The sequence below is a fragment of the Augochlora pura genome, chromosome 5 (assembly GCF_028453695.1).
Source record: "Augochlora pura isolate Apur16 chromosome 5, APUR_v2.2.1, whole genome shotgun sequence".
Taxonomy (NCBI): Eukaryota; Metazoa; Arthropoda; class Insecta; order Hymenoptera; family Halictidae; genus Augochlora; species Augochlora pura.
Genome location: NC_135776.1, coordinates 16400657 through 16425310, shown reverse-complemented (window position 1 = coordinate 16425310; position 24654 = coordinate 16400657). Strand labels below are relative to the sequence as shown.

At 34.6% G+C, this 24654-nt stretch overlaps 1 protein-coding gene across 5 annotated transcripts in view; it reads left to right on the top strand.

Annotated features, from left to right (window-relative positions):
* Positions 1-24654, top strand: part of LOC144470505 (salivary peroxidase/catechol oxidase) — a 42926-nt gene that overhangs the window by 8716 nt on the left and 9556 nt on the right. For 2 of the 5 annotated variants that reach the window (XM_078181744.1, XM_078181742.1), the window contains exons 2-4: positions 14226-14369; positions 18567-18882; positions 23146-23363. In XM_078181744.1, coding sequence (XP_078037870.1) covers positions 14237-14369; positions 18567-18882; positions 23146-23363 — 667 coding nt within the window. In that variant the 5' untranslated portion in view covers positions 14226-14236. Of the gene's footprint in view, positions 1-2840; positions 3237-12386; positions 12411-14225; positions 14370-18566; positions 18883-23145; positions 23364-24654 lie in introns of those variants that run through there. The other 3 variants (XM_078181743.1, XM_078181741.1, XM_078181745.1) reach the window with 3 other exon arrangements.

Sequence of the window (24654 nt, the reverse complement as noted above, 5' to 3'; positions counted from 1 at the left end):
GCCGGTGTTAACTCGGAACGCTCGCGGCGAGCAAACATACGGCGAATGGGGGGAACGGCGGGGCTAGGGGTGCAGACGAGCACGTGCTCACCGAGTGATAGACCGTCGTTTTTTCCTCGGCCGAATAAGGTGACCCTATCCTGATAGTGGGGCCCCGTGAGCGTGCGAGCAACGCGCAAAATCCAAAGAATTGCTGGCGCTAGCGAGCGAGCGAGACGAAGACGTCGGGCAGAATGGAAATGAGAAGGAAAGAAAAACGAGAATGGCGAAAAAGCGAGTGTAGTTCCTCGAAAGAGAGGTGAAATACCTGTACAGGAAAAAAGAGGATGCCAGGTGAAGCGCACTTTTGTCTACACTGTGTAAGCGGCACGGAAATGTATCAGGTGTTTGCAAAATATTGGCACGATTCAGCTAAAACGAGAAAAATGCAGTCTAAAGAAGAAAAAGAAAATTTGTTAATGCTACGTTATTTTTCAGAGAGAAGGGTGCTGATCGAATTTCTCTAGTTCAGTAAATTTTTAAAAATACTTTATCTCCTGCAACATAGCAGATTACTCTTCAAATTGTTTAATATTTTTGCGAAAGTGTCTAATTAATCCATCTTCGATAATTAAATAAAATAAATTGAAGTTGGAGTGGAAATTCAAAGCAATTTGTCAATAAAAGATTATAATCGTTTTTTAAATATTAGTAACAATTCGGTATATAAGAAATAATATTGAAAATGAATAATCAGATTCTTTAGAGTAATTAATCTTTTAAAATAAAATACTAAAACCGTGTAGAATATATTATACCTTATAATTAGACAAAGTACTTCTATGCAAAATAAAAATTGTCTGCATTAATTGTACGACACAGAAGCAGCGTAGATAATTATTTCTTAATAATTTCAGAGGGTTGAAACCAATTAGAATATTATTCTCTAATTCTTCAAATGTTATTATTCATTTGATCTACTCATTTTTGTTGTTAATGTATCTTACCCGAGGTCTACTAATAATCTAGGAACTCTTTGAAACTAGTTAACGCAAGTTGATTTTATTATAAAAAACAATGATCTCCTCTTCTCTACCGCTGATTTCGGAAACACCTTGTATGCAGGCTGCTAGAATACTTGTCCACCCCACTCCTGTCGCCCGATGCCATGTGTCTCGTAGGATAGGAGTGGGGGGAGGACAGTTATTGTGACCGTCGGTTCGCCCGAGCACGGAGGATTAAAAACGATAGAATATTTCAAACGTAATAACACGTTTCAGGGTAAAACGTGGCAAGTGTTCGAATGAATGAAAGTTCATCGGTGGATTAAGCGACGGCAATTATACGGAGTATAATTAAAACAGACGTTCGTTTCCGAGTAACAGATAGAATAGCAAAGGATAGCTGTGAATCGTCTGCGAAAGCGACAGAGACAAAACTCTACTGATTGTGCCACATGTGTAAGAGTACACAGGCCACGTAAGCGAAAGACTATACCCGATGATTTGAGAGCTGAAAAATAAAACGTAGTACGATAAGGAAAATAAAGATGCAATAGCTATAGAAAGAAAAATCGTAAATGGACGTACATGGATACTGTGTACTAACTCTTTGCACTCGAAGCCATTTTCACTGTCAATCTAAAATATTTTTCTTGGTTTATAGTATTTCTATTTTATGCATAGGAAATTCAATCTTGCGAATCGTATCAACGTTCTCACTTTTAACAATTTTTTAAATTGAAATCTTGTCAGCATAAAAATTATTTTGGAACGTGACAGAATTTTTGCCTTACAGTTACTCGAGCCGCAAAGGGTTAATTCACGTATTTTCTCGTGTTTTACAAAGCAGTGTATATTATAAGCGCATGGAAAATTGCATTCTGGAATTACTGAATACCGACGAGCAACTTAACATTTAACATTATGAAAGCCGGTGATTTTCCACCGGGAACAGTATGAAAAATGTTTGATCCGCCAGACCCTATCTAAGAAACAGCGATTAGTCATCGTCTTCTGTATTTTGAATGCGTCATTCATTCCCTTTCTCGTTGTAAATGACTAAAGTTTACGTACCCCTCAGCTCCATTCCACTTTGAACTCGTTGAAAAGATGCATATTAAGATCTACCAAATAATATCCTAAAAATATCACTACGCATGCTAGCAATTCCCATAAATATAAGAATTTATAGCAAGAATAGATTCAATGTTATATAGCTTGCATCATGTATGTGCATATGAGAGCGCATCTGTAAAATAGGAGAGGATCTATCAATTCAGAGTAGCACGGTAGAAACATCCCGTATAAATACGTTCGGAGAGTCTAAATTTAGGGTGGGAAAAGGAATCGGGGTATAAGCGAGCCCATCGGGTGCACAAAGCGTTCGAGCGAGACGGAGTGAAGGGAAGAACGAGACGGAAAGAAGAGAAGAACGGGACAGAAAGAAGGGAAGAACGAGACGGAGAGAAGGGAAGAACGAGACGGAGAGAAGGGAAGAACGAGACAGTAAGAATGGAAGAACGAGACGGCGAATCCAGAGTGTAAAGCAAGAGGGGGCGCTGGTCGTGGATAAAGAACGACACGGTTGGAGGGAAAGAGACGGCATGATCTGACAATGACAGCCTTATCCAACGAGCTAACACCGGAGGGAGAGAGACAGCGTAGTCCGAGAATGACAGCCTTATCCAACGAGCTAACACCGGAGGGAGAGAGACAGCGTAGTCCGAGAATGACAGCCTTATCCAACGAGTTAACGCCGAAGAGAGACATGGAAAGAGAGCGAGAAAGAGAGAGAGCACGATGGATGAAGAGAGACAAGCCAAGGAGAGAGTTCTACAGTCCGTGTCCGTGGAACGGCAGCGCTGCGTTCAGTCTCAGTAGTCGTCCCTGCTGACTTGAACACGTTCTTTCGATCGTCCGAGGCAGTTTTCGAAGCGTCGCTGTAAATATCGTTTCCGTAAACATCTTCTCTTGTGTGCGCGTTATCGAGGTTGTTCTGCCGAGAGTTCCACGTACACACCGGAGAGATATTTCGGCGAGTTTATCACCGAGCTCCAAAAAAGGCTTCAACGCTACGAAACGCTTCAAGATCGGCCGGAATCTCGAGACACGGATGAGCCGGTAGACGCAGTTTCACTGGAAACGCAGAGCTGTCCCGTCTCGGTCACTGGAGAATGTTCCTTGTAGCTCCGGTCGACAACAATCGCTGGGCTTACACGATGCACGGACTTGAGAAGCCTATGGATCACGTGTCCGGTAATGCCTATGATACGCTTTGTCGCAATGTCCCGTGACCGCTACTGCCAGCCAAAACAATGAAAAAGCATAGTTCAGTCTGCGAGTTGGCCATACTGATACGATCCTTCAGAAAAACGGTGTTTTCGTGTTAACGAGGCTGTTAGATTTTTAATGTGTTATCAGAAATACGAATTTTAATAGCAAATATTGTTACTGAGTTAGTTTGATAAGATTTGGAAGCGATACGCGTGACAGCATGGCAGAATGTTATAGTACGAGGGGTTGATACACCTGCCGATGCGGATCACGAGTTTAACCCTTTGCACTCGAGCGACGACCCTGAGGCGACGCTAGAAAATGCTATGCCATTTTCAGAAGAATTTTCCAAATCTTACATTTGTCCATATTCGATAGATTGTCAAATAATAGGAATCTTGTACTATAATAAGCATACATGTTCAATTTCACATGCGTCAAATAAAAACAATTACACCAAATGGAAAAACTGTATGTTGAAACGAATATTTTCATTTTGGAATTTGAAATAGCCTCGAGTGTAAAGGGTTAACCATTTATGACTCTGAGGCATCACTAAAATTACAATATTCTACCACGTTCCAAAATAATTTGTAACTAACAAAATTTAGATCTAAAAAATTATTAACAGTAAAGCTGTCGGTCATATAAAATGGAAATATTATAAGGCAGAAAAATGATTTCAAATTTATAGTTAAAATGGCTTCGAGTGCAAAGGGTAAAAAATTACGTTTAAAATGCGCGTGCTGTCGAATAAGATAGGCTGACGCGTCTGCTCATGGCCTACCGGTTCTACTTATTGCACGTACGGGGCAGTTATACAATACTAATTCAATGACGTAATTTAATAACACTGTGTTTCAATTACGTAGTAATTTGGCTGCGTTGCAATTCAATTACATGATTCAAACTTTTCAGTTGATCAAATTATTAATTATTTCGATTACGAGTATTATTTAGATACAATGCGATTTAGATACAACGTGATCGAATTACAATATAATTAAAATAAATGTAATTGAAAAGCAGCCCTTCGAATTAGAGCCCAAAAAATTGAAGAAAGGGGATACATTTTTATGGTTTTCTTTCGTGTGCTTATTGTTTGTTTCTTCTTTTATATTTTCTGTCGCTCGTCCTCGTTTCATTTTTATTATGTCGACTCTACATGGAAAAGGGTTTATTTTATTATCTTTTTATAGATGAAATCTTTACTGTTTTTTCTAATATCAGCGCGGGAAATCGAGGCTCTTCTGAGCTATCTAACACGACTCGTGATAATAAATTATTTATAGGGAGAATTTATCTATGTATATATATATATATTTAATCGCTGAAAAATATCAATGGATGTCGTTAACTTTAAGCCACATAACTCATAAATTTAACACAAAAATATGCACCATACGTTTGATATGTAATCATGGGAAGAATCACATTGTTCTTACGGAACATCGCGCGATAATGGAATTTTAACATAGAACGGAAAAACACGCATTGCTGTAGACATTTGCGACGCGTAGAAGAGCTCTTGAATTTTTCATATAACACGTAATAACTGCAAATAGTGCGCCGTTATTCGTCCAATTGTTTCCAAGCTACAGGAAATTTGTGTCTCTGGATATTATTTGTTCGCGAGTTACCATACGCGCTTACGAAAAATCATATGCAAAATGCGTAAATATTTAACCGAACTCGCGGCTAAAGAATAAAGTATATTTATACTGGACGAACAAATATAAAGAACACACCATATAATTATTTATTAGCTCTCATACACTCGTGTATACATTGTTACGTACATCTCCCTTTTCATGTGCACGTAAATACTAAATTATTGAATTAGAAAAGAATTAATAGGTTTCATCCGAATATAAAATTAATTAGAGATATTTTGTTCATAGAGCTTTCGGATTTTTTATGTCAAAACTCATTAGACAATGAGTTAAATAAAATATGTATAGAATAATATTTGATTATTAATATTGATCATTATTATATTTCATATAAATTGTAAATATATAGTTACCGAATTAGAAAAAACAATTGACAGGTTTTGTTTGAAATATAAATTAGTGGAAGAGATTTTGTTTCAAGGTCTATTGAATTTCAATGTGAAAAATACTGTCTCGAAAAAATATTTATCAAGCATTTGTGTAATAGTTGGGTTATTGTTGACATCTCGCTGGCTCGAAGCACGTGACACTGCACATGTTGTTTATGTGGTCAGTGCACGTGAGTGGATTATTTTTGCGAGAATACGTGTTCCTTGTGATTAATAAGCTAAAAAGCTTAGGATCGTGACACGACTTGTTTTCGAAGCGCCAGGGATATGCAAATTAGTAACTGCATTGCAAAATGCGCATCGTGTGCAAATGGTGCGAATACATAATTCAAGATTCGTCTCTGTTTTAATTGATCTGTTATGTCAATGCAATTATATAAGTGAAACCGTTTTATAGTTAACCTGTCACATCGGTCCGCTAAATCACCGATTTCTATTTCGCGATCAACAAAATGACAAAGTGGTTCGGCTTGAGCAATTCTTTCGATCATACTAATTTACTATTGTGGAAACGTGAGAACCACGTTTCGCCAATCGAACATCGTTTCATGAGTCATCTTAGTTGAACTGATTTTTATAAAATATAATCTAATCACCCGTTATCTGTACCATTCATCTTTATTATTTCAAACAATAAGCGATATTTTTTTCAATTGACAGAGTACAGTTTCATATACATTAGACCGAATGGAAAATAGCAAAGATATTTAAACAGTCTAAAAATGTAATTAAAATAGAACAAATTAAATAAACTCCTATATAACTCCCGCATCTTACAATTAATATAACAAACAAAAATCAGATTTGAATGACAATTTTTGCTTTCTCAACGCTGCGACCAATTTTATCTAATCTATTTTGGCACAACAAACATTTACTTCTATCGACACATATATTGTTTCGAATCTAATCAACGAATAATTCGTTTACAAAATTTACAAAATATTAACTAAATCTGTCTTTTGCTATATTATAAAAATATAATTAAGTACGTGGATACTTTGTATCGATTTTTGCAACATATTTTTACATTTATTTCTATTCACTTCTGAGCAGATAGCTAAATAAGAATATTTGAGTCGATATAGACCCGAGCATCGCCTGAGTTTGATCTAAGTTCTTTTACAACGATCATAAGATGCCACTGTCACTTATTAATAATTAACGTTTACAAGTACTCCGAGTCTAAATAATTCCACTTCTTTAAATACTGTTTTCCCTCGTTATCGTCGTGCAATTCGGCGGAGCAAAGTGCGCAGCCATCAGCAAACACTCTATTATGTATTGATTGACGATTAGGCGACGTAACGTGGTTAGATAAGAAGTCGACCGTTATCGATCGCAGGCCTACGGGACGATACAGAAGTGAATACTGGCAGAAAAGGGAACGGTGGACGTTACAAAAGGGAAACTGTAATTCGAGAAATACGAGCTAGACCGATGGTGGTACACGGCGAAGCCTTGGAGAATATGCTCCGAACAATGGCAAGTAACTCTAGACAACGGTTCTGATTACATTTAATAGAGAAATCGTTGCGTCGCCTATTTTCTGCGCGGAACAATTACACAATCAAGGTCCTACGCGCCTGGAGTGCCAAGCTTTTGTCAATGGCAGCGTCGCAACGGCAGATTGAAGCGACGAGTGCTTTTCTCGTAACGTGTAATTTAGGGCAGTCGACGACTGCACCGTGCTCTTCGACTTCGCGGCAAATTAATAGTATCACGGTTCTGCCGACCGTGACATTGTTTTTCTCGTTGTAAATATCCTGGAAATGTCAAAGGTGTGCAATTTAATTGCCTGTTTATTTCGAATGTTTTCCGTTCATATTTAATTTGGATTTTATCGCGACTCTCATTAACAAATTCCTTGCTGCGTTTATCGTTGATGGTACATGTTTACATGTTCATTGAATGAGTTAAACAAATTTTGTAACAAATATAGAACTCGATGGGTTGTGTTCCATTATTATGTATACAATAATTAATGATTAGATATGATAGCAATCATGTTTTAGTAAATTATTAAATAACCAGTGCAAAGAATCGAGTGAAAACTCGATCATTTCAAAATTGCTTGGAAAAAAATAATTTTATAATATTTGAGCAGACGATTTGATAAGAATTTTTATATAGTTAAGAATGTTGTGATATGGAGTCTTTGAACTTAATTTCGTGATTTCAGACAGTTGTACTTTTGACAATATTTGATAAGTATTGATTGAGACATTCGTACGTATTTTATGAAATAAAAATAAATAAGAATATCGATTAACCCTTTTGGCACCGAACGACGATATATCGTTGCGCCTCCGTTAGAGCCTTATTATACTCATCACAAGAGATCTGTGTTTAAGTATAACTTCATAAAATGTTAAAATGGTTCATATTCGATGCAACACAAGTGAAAAAATGTTTATTAGATCAACTTTTTGTTATATCTTATGTTGTGTCGTGCCGAGAGTATGTATATAAAATTAAATACAATGCGGTTGAAAAGAATAAATCGCAGCACGATCCTCTTGGGCATTAGATTTGTCTGACGCTAGCCGTGCATCATATTCGATGATAACGAGGATAACGTGTTGCGTTATCCTTTCGTTTTGATATCCGACACCAGCTATTTCATTGCACATGATTGCAAAATGCAATGGCTATACACCATACTACCAGATACATATAAAGCGATGACCAAACGATGATTTTTTCTATGTGCAATTACGTTTTGAAAAAGAGAAATTACTTTGTACGATAATCATTATATCTTATATTTATGTTATTCTTATGATTTTGAACAAATATCGAAACTCTATTGGTATTGATTTATTCTCCATTCCTTTCGCAATATGCTGCTTTTTGAATTTTGTAAATATCACGCCTACTTTGGTTTTTACGAGCATTTTCGTAAACCTCTACAAATTCGTCGATTCGGCCCGGTATTCTTCGCCTAGGTACGCTCCTTTCGCTCGGTGCTAAAAGGGTTAACAAATGATGTTATTTGGATCAATGACAGATATAATGTGTTCGAAGTCGAAAGCAGCGTGGTTACAATAATATATTGTGCATAGGTTAGAGCAGAAAATAGTTTGGTAAAAAATATGCGAATTCACGTTTGCAAATTATTTTCGAAGCCTTCATTAAGATTCACGTGAATAAATTATTCGTACTCGGTCAAAGAGCCTGTACGTGTTTTTTTTTTTTTAGTATTTTATCTTTTCTTCGTAGTAATAATTTAGATAGCGCGAGACGAAGTTGTAACAACTGAGTAAAGTTGTAAATTGTTGTAAGAAAATTTTATTTGCGATTTGAGACGATGAGTTGTAGGTCGTCGAGTATGAAGATCAAATAGCTTGGTCAAAATCTAGGCTAGTAACAATATTAATATCATTAATAGTACGATTGTTATTAATGATATTATTAAACTTTTATATTTAATATTAACTAGACGGACGAAACACGAGATGAGCTTTATAAAAATTCTAATTACCAGATTGGAGTGTCTTTTAGTTCTGAATTTATATAATAATGTATATAAGAACTTATATAACAATCTTAATGATACTTAAGAAATTTTCTCAGACTAATTAATTTTTCTAACGAAGTAAAGATAACAAACGGTATGCCATAACCTCTTATTAAAAAATATCTTCATTGAGTTCAAGTCATAAATAATATCAGACCCAAGACTTGAAAATAGATCAGGACATTGCGTATGAATTAATTACGTATGAATTAAAATCTTTGCAAATTGTGACAGCATTAATACAACCCAACACGTGGCGATTTCTTATGCAAATAAAAATAAAAATTCGCTTCGATTTTTATCATCAGTCTATGCATTTACGCTATTATCAGTCCGTCACTGAAAAATATTCCTAACAAGTAAATCACAAAATAATGTTATTGTGCTAAATATAATATAAATAGAAACAACTAATTCATTATTTTTACTAAATGTATGTATCGGAAAACATTGACTTATAAATAATATTGTATTCGTTTCAAAACATTTGCAATGTATAAATAACGCTATAATATATTAAATAAGACATTATTCTATGTTAAAAATGCTAAATTAAGACGAAGTTATTATAACGTAAAACTCATTAAAGCTAACTGTAAGAGTAAATTTAATCTAAAAATTTCATTAAAAATATGCGTGAAAATTATAAAAATTATGAGTGAATTTGACTAGAATGAGTTAACTATGTTTTATAATTTCGTGAATGTTTGCAAAAGTTGAGACGCGAGCTTATAATGCGAAAAGTATAATAATAGGAATTCTATGAAGAGATTACTTTTCTATCTCGATGGCCGTTTCGATTTTAATCCGGCATGGATTAAACTGTTGCTGGCTTTATTTTTGCACTTGCGAAGGCGTCGAACATGCTGGATGTGGAACATTCGATGAATCACTGCCTTGAAACGCGACTTATTTATCGATTTATTTATGCGGTAACGGTTTTTTCAGGTGTGCTCTCAGATATAAAAGTTGGCTAAAATGGCAGCACGATGTAGGAGCGTAGCGCAGTTTGTAAAATTGAAAGAGCGTGTAGAGCATTTAATAATTAAAGCCTTTGTTGGTTCAAAATTTCGCTATTAATTAGTGTATTTTGAAATTATTAATCTATGAAATGGAATTCCATTTTATCATTCATTTATGGTCTTTTTAACTCTATAAAGAATTAATGGTAAAGCGTCTAAGTGACTAATATATTTAAGACATATAATTAAGTTATGAAACAATAAGCAGAACAAATTATATTAATAGAAAACATATAAATGAACGTTTCGAAGTTATTGGAATACAATTACAGTACTAGGTATTGTGTAAATTGTTCTACTTCATCTAAATATAAGTAGATACGACGCGTTTTATTTTTAACGTGGTAAAAATACAGTAAAAGAAATAAACGACTCATGGTTAAAACGTGGCTGTTAAATTTATGCGAAACTATACTGGAAATTCTGCTTTTTGCCGAAATCTGTTGACTTCGAAGAATAAAAATAAGATGGGAGCGACGAATCTTAATATTTTCGGATTTTGCAAAATAGACGTCGTCATGGAAGTTTTTAACATTTTAATTTATAATTCTGATGGACTCAGAACGAAGTATGGGATATTTGATATTTAATATTTAATATTTAATATTTGATATTTGTTATTTACTTAATTATAGTATTTAGTATTTCTATCATCACTCAATCAATTCTTGCAACTGTATACTTTTTAAATGAACCATTACTTTTTAACAGTAGTTTAAATCGTCTAAACAAAGCCGATTAACCACAATCTTAGTTGTCGGTGCAATCGGCGAGTACTCTTCCCTATTAAACAATGGCTTCCTATTGGAAATCCATCGTTTGTTACTCAATATTTCCTCTGAAACGTCGTAATGTAATTGAACCTCTCGTTGGTTCGTCCGCATGGATACGTAAGGAAAACAACAGGCAAATAAGTCATGCAAACACTGATTAGTCAAGATCATTTCGCAATAGACAAATACAAACGTCGTTCGTTACTAATAAAAGTTAAATGACGGAGATCAGCCGATTAAGATTGTGTGTTACCGGCTGTGGCAATTTAATAAATGCTGTCGTCGGCGAACCTTTATTTGCAATTCAATTGTCTCTGACGTAAAATCTTCTCCGTATCTTCTGTTGTTTTATCCTTGATATTTTTAGTATCTTATATTGAACATCATAAATTAAGATTTAGGAAATTTTTAATTGATAATAATGAGAATGTCGTGCAGAGGTGTAACAAGGTACTGACTTCATTTGAGACAGAGTATACAATACTGATATAATTATAATTGTATGATTAGATTGATTGATTAATATAATTACAATTATATTTAAACATATATGTACATATAAACCTTTTATAACAAATCGAAAATATTTTCAATATTTATTTGACGTTTATGTACTCTATTTTTTCTTTTTCTGGTTCATTATACTTTATACTCTTAATATAATTAACATCAATCACTTATAATTACAATATGACGTTTCAATCTTCTATATGCAAATTCAAATCATGGAGTAAAGTACAACTGTATTTCCTTATAAAAATAAACGCTCACGTACCAATAAATCACTGAAGCAAGTACCATGAAATTATCATAATGTACGTCTAATTTTTCAACTTATTTTGCACGATCAGTCACGTAATCTCTACAGACGATTTTCTAAAAAAAACATCCGATTAGCGAGGTCGCATTTCCATTTGAAAATCTCGCGAAATTCGAAGTTGCGACTCTGACATTCACCGTAAACATTTTTACGCGTGGGACAAAATTGTAACAAAAATAATACATTGTTAGAAAACGATTTTTGCGATTCGAGACTATTACTTTTAATTCAACTTTTAGCTCCTTATAATTCAACAATTAGCTTAGACAAAATTTAGGCTGATAGCAATATTAATATCATTAATGATACAAACGTCATTAATAATACAAACGTCATTAATGACATTAGAGCTATTATATTTAATATTAACCAGAAGGAAATATTGACTAGAAGTAAATATTTTTGTCGATCTTTCCACTCGTGGGAAAAACGTGAGCCAGAGATATTAATTTATGTCCATTGCGGCCTCCGCGTTGCCACAAAATTAGTGAAACACCGCGGCTCACGTGCGCGGATCGTGATACGTGTTGCAACGGGTTTTCACGGGAACGAAGCGGCCATAAATCTGCTACGGCTGCATGGAAATTTCGATTGAGTCGCGAAATTGGAATCTGGGAGGGGTTCGGCACGCAGAACTGTAAACAACAATGCGACGACATCCTCTGAAAATAATACGAAACGGAATACGTTCGAGGAAAACAATCGCAGTTATCTGGCGGGCTTCGAACGAGCACATTCGCTCCTATCTCGGATAAAAGAGCGTCTTTGATAGCGACCATTCTGCGGTTGCTTTTATTCGTAACGTCGATAGAACGAAAGTAGCAACGCAGTTGTTGTGTCTACGTGCATTTGAATCGTTCGCGATCCACGAGTTTTGCTTCGGTACTATTCCATTTTTAACAGTGGGAACTGTCGTTCGAAAGGTTCGATACTGTTAGGACATTTCTGTGAAAGATTATGTGAGTATTATGCATTTTACGGTGCAATGATACCTCGATTATTAGTGCTTCTATTAAGGGGACGAAAGGTGGCGAATATTTAAAAAATATTATAATAATATTGGAGTTTATAATGGTTTAGTGTTAGATTTTAGTTTCTGTTTTTATTTGATTTATTTCATTAATAACGAAGGGTAGTGAATATTTAAAAAGTTATATGTTATAATAATTATAATAGTATTGGAGCTTACAGTGGCTCAGTGGTAGATTTTAGTTTCTGTCTTTATTTTATTTATTTCATTAACAGCGAAAAGTAGCGAATAGTTAAGAAATTACAATTATATATACAATATTATATCATATATAGCTTCAGCTAGATTAATATAATGTGCCAAGTTCTTTCGACATTATTACTCAAAAGAAAATTATGGAGCCTTCCTTAGACACAATAAAATTATTTAAAAAGTTACCCACATGTCACATTTCTCATATCTAATTTTTAAACAAAGTTTGTATTACCTTCGCGATTATTGTTCAGTCCCTGTGCTATTTTTCCTTACCGGCGTTACTCCTCTTATTTCACGCTTTGGGAAGTTCGAAAAAGTGTAACAGTCGCCGTTTGTTGATGTTACGAATCCAATGACACTTTATCGATACGACAGATAAGATATTGTCGATAACCGCATGCAGCATACAAAGGTTTCACGTGTTGCAGTAGATGCGTGTTAAAGATGACAGTATTGCGCCGGTCGTAGAGTAACCAATCAGTCGACCAACCATGTCTCATTTTCTTATATAGTTTCAGGATATTGCATATTCGTATCTACATTCTGCAAATGTAAACTGCATTTAACAGCTCAGATAATGACAGATAATAAAAACTAATAGCTTTTTTCGAACTCAATGACTGACAGCTGAATTACTTTGTGTTTTACGATCTCTTTCGCGAGAAAATTATTATTTAAGAGAAAATCACCGAGCAAACTAGAGACGAATACACTTCAATAAGGGTTCTGCTGCAATCCAATTGAAAAATATCAATTTGCAATATTTTAAAAGTATGATACAAATGTGGAATTATATTTAGTGCGAATTATTCAGATTCAAAGTAAGATTTCCATAACTTGGTACAGATCCCATAGGAATTTATTTAAACTACTCGCGCACCACATATTCCTTTAAATTTTCATAATTTATATTACAAGTTAAATAAAATATTTATGGTTGATGGGTCTATTAAAATGCGATTAAATTGCATCGAACGAACATAGTTCGCGATAAATTGAAATACGTGAAAAATTGAAAAACAAAAATCGCGAACAATCTAAACGCGCAACCCTAAGCTGAAAGCATAAATAGCTCACGTGGATCGTAAAAAAATTCCGTTCTGATACCTGACAACAGCGATTACCCAATTACCTATTTCCCGTATCTCCGTCAAAAACGCTATCGGGAGTGCAACGTTCACTAATGCGTTTAAGGAAAAATTTCCTCCACGTGAAAATCGGCACAACGGCATTAATTACCCCGTTGACTCACCGCGCGTATTTTTCCCCATTGGTGTACGGCGCTCCATAAGTACAAGGTTCTCGTCTAAGTTCGCGCCACATCGAAGACGACTCTCGCGTTGATCGTTTCAACGGCGTTATCAGGAACGCGCTGTTCGACTCGGTAAACAAAGGTAAAGGGATTGTTCGGTTTCGGTCGCTTCGACAAAATTCGTTTTCGAAATCGGCCGATCGAACGGCGCGGCAATATGGCGGGCGGTTACGTTGAAAATTTCCATGGACAACAGACGAGTAATGTTGCAATCTTTCTTTGTTTTTTTTTGCGCAGCCGGCGGCCTGATGGCAGGTTCCGTGGCTACTCTGACGATTCTATGGATCTCCCTCCAAACCATGGGGTTCCTTGGGAACTCCCATTCGATCGGCGCCTACAAGCTGCCGGCCTCGTTGCAGAATTATCTTGCCAGCTATACAGGTAAGTGTGTCATTGTTGGCGTTTCCTTATTTTTCTTTGGCTCGCCGAGAAAATTAATGCGCATTTTAATATCGATCGCGTTCATTTAGGAGATCAATTATTGGACTTGTTACATATCTTGTGCACACTCCCGTTCATATTGGACCGTTTGACGCATTATTTCTAGATGTAGGTAATAGTATGTTACAGTTTCTGCATATTCTGTGTTGGGAATTATTTTGGTTAGCTGATCGATTGCATTTATTTATGATGTAATTAAGTAGATCATGGGTTTGATGCGTTCGCGGTGAAATTGGGTAGATGTTGTTTAATGCAGTAAATAGATTGGGGATATTTATGAATGTTAATGTGTTAAGAACGCTCTTGCAGGCGACAGAAATAATTTTTATTTTGTATAAGAGTTAATATTATATTGTTAATATTTTGCAAACTTCTGAATTGTAACATAAACGTATTCGGTTGCGAATGTAATTGTATAGTTTGGAGAATAATATTTTTTATCGCGGATTTTATGGTGGTATATGAAATACACGGATAAAACATTTCAAATTAATTCAAATTGTTAAAAAAGGAAATATTTTACAACCGAACAGAGGGAGACTCTACGTAGTAAAATAAGAAACAAGTTTGGTGCAACATTTTATGTAATTGATATATTTTAATGTTTGTGTTACAAAAATTTTGTGTAAAAATTTAGATATTTATAAACAGTTCTTTTATTTATGAATGGGAGTGTGTACGAGATAATTTGTTTTTATGAATCAGGAATTCCAGTCTCGAAATAATTCGACTGCAGAGAATTTTTTTCAGAGAAATACAAAGGCAGGAATCAGATCAATTTAGACTTTACTAATATGGGAATTATGAGATTGGAAGAAACAACATTCTGTTGCATTTTTCCTATAGTTCATAACGATCTATTTATCTATTTATTTTACGAATCCTATGGAAGATTAATATTTGCGTGAACCATACAGTATAAATCAGTAGCTTCTTTGTAATTTATAATTGTTACTGCTACTATGCTATATTCTGCAAATAAACATTCCGAACAAATATACATTCCGAATAAACATTTTATCGGAAGCACTTGCTCTGACAATTTTGGCTCTGGATATTAGTCGGGATAATTATTTTTAAAATATTTTTCCATTTAGTAAATTTCTACTATTCGGTGTACATTATTTCTGTTTTTTAAAATAACAAAATCCGTGTTGGAATACGAGTACGATCACTGTATTAGAAATAAAACTGTGAACACGCCTTATTAATTTGTTTTATGTGGAAAAATGTAAATTAACAGCTATGAAACCTGTTTCTATTATCGGTGCAACAGTGATAAAGTTGCACAAACACGATAAAGAAACGTAATAAAGTCGCGCGGTTTAATAAATGAACAATCTGGATTCAAATGCACTAAAGAATTTATTGCACTGCGAACGATGAAGATTAGTATTATTGCAGTGATAAAGGAAATTAATAAAGTGATATCTGAACAGTGCTGACATTCAAGTATTAAGTATGCTTGCACTGTTGATTGTAAAACGTATATTTGTACGTATATGTATATAAACGTATATTTATACTATATTTTATCTCATTGCGATAATTAACTCTTAGAAAACAATTTAGGGTCCTTTGTATTTCTTATTGAAACAATCTACTTATTATCGTTTGTCCTCGTCGACACTTATGGCCGAAGAAATATTTAAACATTGCAACTTGTCTCAATCGTATGATAATTTATGTTTAACTTTAAATTTACCATGTATAAATACAATTTCTATAAATCGCCAGTATATACCTTTTATAGTGTATATGTATATAGTTACTTAATTTGATAACTTCTTACTAATTGTTTGTTTATTTTATCGTGCTGTAGTATATATATTTTTTAAAATTTATATCGACTTTTATCTTTGTCACGCTATTTTTGATTTATTTGCTGTATGACATGTTGTATTAATTACTTAAATTTTTCTATTGCTTTTGCAAAACATAAATTATTATAAATGGATCTACATTAATTTTCAGTTTATGCTTGTGTTTATCTTTCGTAAGTTCATACGATTAAATAACTATTGTTGATTTCGATCACGACGTATGTGCACCAAATTTCATACAACTATAACTTTAAACTTTCTCAGGCCAATGTACTCTAAGACGAAGTGTCATAACTATACGTATCTCAATGGTATCTTCTTTCATATAATATATTATATTTTCACAATATAATATAATACAATATAATATACCACCGTACTATATTTTTATAATATAACGTACTATTTACTTACGACGTATTTAGTAACCCTTTGTAACTATGTGACACATAAAGGGTGTTTTCTAGGTGAAAGCATTGTCAAAGCATGAATAGAATACCTTGAGCATTATTGCCACGTGTCAATTTCGAACGTCCGAGGTAACGAACGCAAGAGCAACATTGTTCCTGTTTTCTCTATCTCCGCGACGTTTCGTTATTTCAAAATTCTCTCGAATGCGAAAACGAACGTACAATCTGTTTCACAAGATCATGGATGCGATATCCGTAGAATTTATTATCCAGTTATTAAATCGCGTTAGTGAAAAATACACGATCTCCTTTGATACGCTTTTAGTCTACATTTTAGTATCGTATTGGTCACGCGAAGATATTTTGTTGTATTTGTAGTTCTAATTCGAGGTATATTTAAATGACGATGTTTGAAAATGTATTTCTCAGTAATCAATACGATACGAAGTTTGGGGGATTTGTTAATTAATGAGGACAGGGATACAAAGAATATTAGTGTGTATCATTTGAACAATCAATTTTCAAGATTCAATTTTCTGCTGGCATAAAAGAGCAAACTTTTTTGACGAAGAGATCAATACTGACAATATATTATTGTGACTAAAAAAAAATTTATACATATATATATATAATAATATAATAAAAGAATTAAATATATATAATAATGTATAATATTTTTGTACTACATAAGTTGAAATATAAAACGCCGCTCTTGATTATAATCTAACTATTCGAAATTCTTCTTTTTCGAAGTCAATAATCTTTACTTCATCAAATAAAATTTAATACAACCTGGTGTTAATACAGGTTGCAACAGTATAATTATTTAAAATATTTCACGATTTTATACATTCATTAAAGCGTTGTTTTCTACTTCGAGTTTTTGATATTTGATTCGAGGAGGTTCTCCGTGTGTAAAGGGTTAACTAACGTGCACATTGCCAGTCCATTTGAAACTCTTTTAATCTGTGATGTATAATGTTAATAATAATGGTTATTAACGGAGATTGGTTATATTCGGTCAAACAGATGCGTATCGATTTCCTAGACCGTCAGGAATTGTCCTTGAAAATGATTAATTTATCAGAAGATATCGCGTCCACATTGTTGCGAAGCAAACTGTGAGAGGTGAAACACACTATTGCGCCGTTCCCGGTCCGGCCTCGGTCCGGTAAAATCCTATCGTGTTCACATTGACGTGCCAATATCGTGCTGTTCTCGGTTCGATCAAATGTGGTATATATACCGTAATTATTCAGATAAATTATATAGAAGATATCATTTAATTTTTCTTCTATTTTATATATTTTATTAATCACGATAGGTAGCGAATATTTAGAAAATTATACACTAATATTGGAGCTTACAAAATATCATTTAATTCAAAACGATTTTCTCATGAAGGAATATCGCTGTCGCTTAATTTATAAACTGTTTCAACTATTTGCACACTGAATTATTGTATACGCCAATGGCCATTACTGCTTTTCAATTTTACTCTTTATATAACATAATTTATATAATATTAATCTACATAGTCTATTAATCCATGCAATATTAATCTACAGAGTCTATTAATCTATATAACATTAATCTATACAATATTAATCTATATAATATTAACCTGACCCAATAAAATTTATATCGTATATTGCACAATCTCGCATCGCGCGTTGCAAAAATATCTCCGCATAATATTGGCTACGTCCGAAGCTGAACCGTGGCCGGAACTGAACAGGAGTTAGGGCGCGCGGTGTGAACGCCGAACGGTGAAATCAATGAACGGGGAGAATATTTTCTCGGGCCGGGACCGGGCCGGGTGCGGCGCGATGGTGTGTTTCGAGCCAGAGACGCGCTCAGCTCTCGTCGACATTACCGAAAGCATTTCACCGAAGTTTTTAAAGGTATCCTTTCAGGTTTGCCGATGTCGAACTACCCTTATGAGGTCGTCGTAGACACCGGTCATTTCCAAAAACGACGTTTCCCTCACATTGACGATGCGGTCTTGAACAACTCAATCAGTTTCGCGCAAAGCTTGGTCGATCGTATGAGCACCCTCGAAAGGAATATCGTGAACGCTGGCGTCGAGTTGCAGGCACACACGCCGGCGGAAAAGCAATTCCTTGATTCTTATCCTTCCGAGGATGCTTTCGAGAGAGGCCTCGATGCCATTGTGGCCATGAAAGCTTCGTCCTATCTCCTTCACCAGAGCTGTCGCAGGTAATACGCCTCCCCAGGGCCGAAGGTACCACCAGTCAATTCTCAATAGTCCTCCTTAATTCTGCGTTCAGGATCATTCGCCTGTCATCGGACGCGCGCGGGGCATGTTTCACCTAATCGAGAGATCATTGTTTCGAGGAGATCGACGATCTTAAAACGCTTCGAAATCACGAAGATCGGATTGATTAATTCTTCTACGGTGTTGCGGCGTGACTAAGGACGCGTATTGGTTCTGTTACGCTTCTAGTTTAGTCGTCTTATTGCAGTCAAATTGATTTAACTATGTAAAAAATTTCTAGCGTATTCTGTTCTCTTTTATCGCAGTTTTTATTTAGCTAGGAATATTGTACAGTCGGTGTAGTTTTTTAGTCGCGTCCGTGTTGTTGAGCTATTGCGAACACCGTAGGGATTAATGGGAAGACTGGTTTCCACACATTGGGCACAAGTACGATGCATGCTGGTTACTATATTCATTATTAATGTACTGCGGTGTTCTTGTGTGAAAAGTGGCCTTCCTGTGTTAAGCGTCGTCCGATTTTCGGAATTTTGGAACGCGGTTAACCCTTGACTGGTATGCTGGGATCATGGGCGATCCCGACTTTATATTTCTCGTTTTCTATTAGCTGACTTATATTATTTGAGAATGAAATACTAATTATATAATTATATAGGAATAAATACTAAAAATAATTATTTGGAATGATATTAACACATTGTTTAGTACTTTTAATTTTGGGTCTTTCGTGACACTGATATCGTTTTGGGAAGATCATCGTACCAGTTAAGGATTTCAATTAACTCGTTGCGTGTCATAACTCATAATCTGGTATATCTCATATGCAAATGACGGTATACCGATAAAGACAGTGATGAACCTGTGCTAGAAAGATAAGGGACAACGATAAGGAGTTGCAGGAACAATGATGACAAATTACGGACTGGGTGACACGTGTCCCACGCGTCCAGCGCAGGGTTAACAATGGGATTGTCTTCCTACTTTAGGGATTCGGGAAAATTTTGGGAAATTCTTTGCCGAAAGTTTGTTAATTTAACAAAGTCGGATTTTGTATAACGTTCTCTTACATTTGACTTACTACATCAACATTAACGATTCGGTTCCTCGCGAAACGTTATTTCGTATTTATTGCTACGTTTATTTGTTTAATTTTCTATATAGTTCACGAGTATTGCGAGTATCGAACTTTAATTATTTCTTTAATAATTGTATATTATTATAATTGTACAATCATTATATATCGTCAATCGTTAGAGACTTTTAATTCTTTTATTACATTGAGCTCTGTTTATATTTTAATTAAATGTATTGGGAAACAAAGAGCAAGAAGTACAAGTTAATATTATTTCTCAACAAAATCGATTTTTCTGAACTGCTGAAGAAGGAAGACCACTTAATTACACCGATTATGTCCTATTTGATGGGAACTCCTTTAAGAATGTGTTTTCCGTTTAAAACTGACATAACAGATTTTCTGTAACACTGTTGCCAATGATTTTTCATTCGTTTTCATTGAAGTAATTTTATATAAATATATTGTTCTCCTGTTTTCACGTTTAGCAACTTTTAGAACAGTAGAATAAAATATTCGCGTATTTTTACATTTCGTAATTAGCAACTTGAAATTGGAAGCAGTTTCCTTTTATTTTCTATTATAATTTCTGTAATATAGCTTTAATAATGATAATAATAATAATAATAATAATAATGATAATAATAATAATAATAATAATAATAATAATAATAATAATAAAAATATACGCTTAATACTTTATGCTGAGAATTTAATACAGATAATATATTCACCTAGTAAATGTATAGTAATTGTTGTAATAATAGTTTTCATATACGAGGAATAATCAATAGTATTTCATAAAGTTAGGTACACAGGTAATTGCATTTGAAGTATATTGAACAGTTTTAAATGCTAAACAATTTCTCTAAAGGAGTCCCGTCAAAAGGAAAATATTTTACACACACACCATGATCATAAAAAATGGAAAGGGAGACGGAAAAGGAGATAGAAATTACATGAAAAGAAGATCTCTACATGTAAGAATCACGATCATTACTGTTCTCTTGCCATCGGTTCTATTGCAATGCACCTGAAATTTGTGAGCTATAACAATTAAGGGAAGAGTTTGCTATTGTACTTACGAAACCAGATTAATTTCTCTAGTAATTTGTGTACCCTAGTATATTAATTAATATACTAGGTAAGTAATTTGTGTGCCCGTATATTAATTACGATATCGAATAGATCATTGTTTTCTCTATATACATATAAATATATTAGAAGAAAAATAGTAAAAATTTCGTTCTTACGAAATTCACAGTTAAATTCATCTTTCTTCAAACGTTACTTAAGATTTACAGTATCAGTATTATTATTAGTAATTAGAATTTTATTCTTTGCGATAACTTTTCGCTTTTGCAAAGTAACGTCGTTAACTTTTTTTGTGTTCGTTAATACTTTTTACTAAGATTGTGCAAACTAGTGGTAAACATTTTGAAACTACGTTTTTACCTATTGAATTTCAGAGCATCGAATATTTTAATTAAAATAAGCTGAGAAAGTGAAACGAGAATTCTTCTAAAAGTTCTCGAGATGTGCTTTGATAAATGATCAAGTGATTTGTATCATTATGAAAATGAGAGATGTGCAAATGTGTTTAAGAAACAGTTGCCTTTTACCTGAACAATGTTTTAATTGAAGTGAATATACGCTTTTATATGTTTCTTGCTAATGATCGAGATTATTTTCAGTTACATAATTACTAATCATAATCATATACATACATATATATGTATATATAAATATTATATATAATTTACATATACAATATATATATGAATAATGATTTTCCTATTTTATTTACCAAGATACACGTCCAAGGTTTCGATGCATTATCTAATTACAATAACTTTAATTATCTTCTATCAGAAAAACAGTTCTCACATTTATTGTGCAATATATAACTATAATATGTTCTTCCGAATTTACTTTTAGTTATTTATCAATTAATTTCTACTTTCGACAACAATTTATTTCATTTCAGTTTCATTTCATTCTTCTTACTGAATATAATAATTTAATCACTATTTGAATTTAAATTTGTATCTCTTGTTAAATTTAAATTTGAATAATTTTGTTCAATTTAAATTTGAATACTCTTGTTAAATTTAACTTTGATTGCTTTTGTCAAGTTTTAATTTCAATTTCTTTCTGAGTTTAAATTTTATTCTCCTTTCGAATTTTAATCTCAATCTCTCTTCGAATTGATAGTTTAATTTTCTACTGCGTTTAACTTCTAAGCAAAACTATTAACAAATCATTCTTACGAAGAGAATATTGAAACGATCCAGCAAGTAAAAATAAAACGTAGAACGAAACTATGTAAACGAAGTTTATCTACCACTCTATCTTCCTACATTTACTCAAACATCGTTTCAGGCATCTAAAAACGTCATTAAACATGGAAAATTGCCTAGAAAATTAATACAATTTTCTTTTTTCTACCTTTCAATGTCTCGGTATGAAAACGCCCATTAGACGTACATAAATCATTCGGCAATCTTCCTGCATATATGTACGCAATATGGAATCTCAACGACGTTTAATTTATCATCTGTAAAATCAAATTGATTATTCTAAGACGATCTGCAAACGAAACTCTATCCACATCTATACATAATTAATCCTTCGCGGTCCTATTAAGTTTATACATAAGTGCTACATTTGTTGCAATTAATTCACATAATATACGGATATACAATATGCAAGCTTAAAAAGGAAAATCGAAATTGATTAATCCTTTTTTAAACTTTAGATATATGTAACGTTGTTTTAACTCAATGTAGAAACAAAAAAAGAATTAAGTAGTTTATAAGTAAATAGCTTATAAATGAGTAGCTAATAAATAAATGAATAGCCTACAAATGAATAGCTAATAAATAAATAAATAAATATTTGAGAGCAGAGACAGGACCGCAAAGGGTTAATGCTCGAACCAAGCATCGTAACAAAACAACTATTCCATTATCCGAACACCGAGACGTCGAAACGTATCAAAAAGAAGGTGGTTCATTCTCCAGTACGAAACAGTCTTCTAACTAATCTATCTGTAATCTCCTATCCAATAGGCGTTAACAATCCTCACGAACTAGAATCCAGCTCATACCCGACTCCGAACGGTGGCCAGCTGTTCGTCGTCGAACAAAATAAAACGCGAGCTTGTCTCTTGCAGGTTCGGCTTGGAGAAGAACGATTGCGCCAGGTTCATCTCGACGCTGCCCCTGCACGGCACCCAGTTGAGCGCCGCTTGTTCGTCGACGCAAGTGATGGACTGCGATTCCGAGGACAAGTATCGAAGCATCGACGGCAGCTGCAACAATATCGAGAACCCGAGCTGGGGTAGCGCGATGACCGCGTACAACAGAATTCTCTTCCCCCAGTACTTCGACGGTAAGGGTTCGACTTGCCGTGGATTCAGCTCACCTCTTTTTAATCCTCCGTGATCTCGCGACCCGCGGTCGTTCACACTGATCTAACCATCGATCGTTCGACACTCGATGATGGATCGTCTCCGATCAACCAGGCACGCTGCTATATCATTTCCCTCCGGCTAGCCGAGTCACCCGCGATCGGCGTCGCTGAACGAAAGTCCTCCGGTTCCCGCGGTCGACTAACTTTCCGTTTAGAAGTCACAGACAGTTTCGAGATTCATCAACCTAACCGCGCGCTGTGCATCGTTATTTTTGTGGAATAATAATCGATACAATTATTTGCAGCCTACGAAACGCTTGGCGCTTCCCTGTCCCTCCCCTGATCCTGTTCGTCCCTCCTGATTCGTTTGTTTCGCGCTCCAGTCTCTGTACGTTGTTCTTCTCTTTTCCTTGTTTCGTCAAGGTCGGTGAGCTCCGCTCGACGTTCGGCACTGTGCGATCGAAATTCTGGACAGAAATCGGGATACTTGAAATGTTGCGAGCCCTTGGAAGAACAGATTCCTGAGGCCGTTTCAAGGGATTCTTCCCTCAGCGAAATTGTTCTAAGTGGCTTCGTTTACGAGTTATTGAGGAAGAACGCGGACCAATCAGAGAGCGGCTGCTGGCGTTCCGCCCGCCTATGCGGGCAATGCCTACTGTAGTTGTTCTATGATTGGCCCGTGGTTTTTGTTAATAACTTGTTAACAGTGCTAGTTGCAACGATTCCGCCGAGGCGAAAGTTACTTCGAATCATCTCAGGAGTCACACCTATCAAGGACTTGCAATATTATTATTATTATAATTAGTTATTAAATTTTACAAATTTTGTTCAACTCAACGCCAACTTCGATTCCAACTCGATTCCATATATGATGATTTGCATATTAGTGAAAATTTATTATTAAATTTATATTGTTCGACTCAATTCCGAGTTCGGCTTAATGTTCATTCATATATAGTTTATTTATCGATTGATGGTACTATGGAAGAATTGGTCCAAAATTGTAGAATAAGTTTTAAATTTCTGTCCAAAAAAAGATGCACTGTGCAATGGTGTAAAAGGTGTTTTCGATGGTTAAGGATTACATGCATCTAGGAATTGTCTAACTAAGTCTAGGGAATTGTTTTGTTGTGAAGAGTCAACTTTTACTTTTATAAAAAAAGTAACTAGTAAAACGATGGTGTTTGAAGAGAATCTGCAGGTACCGTTTACTCTGTAACATTAGTTTCCACATCTAATTTGGTTTTTATTCAAGAACCGAATTTGCTTG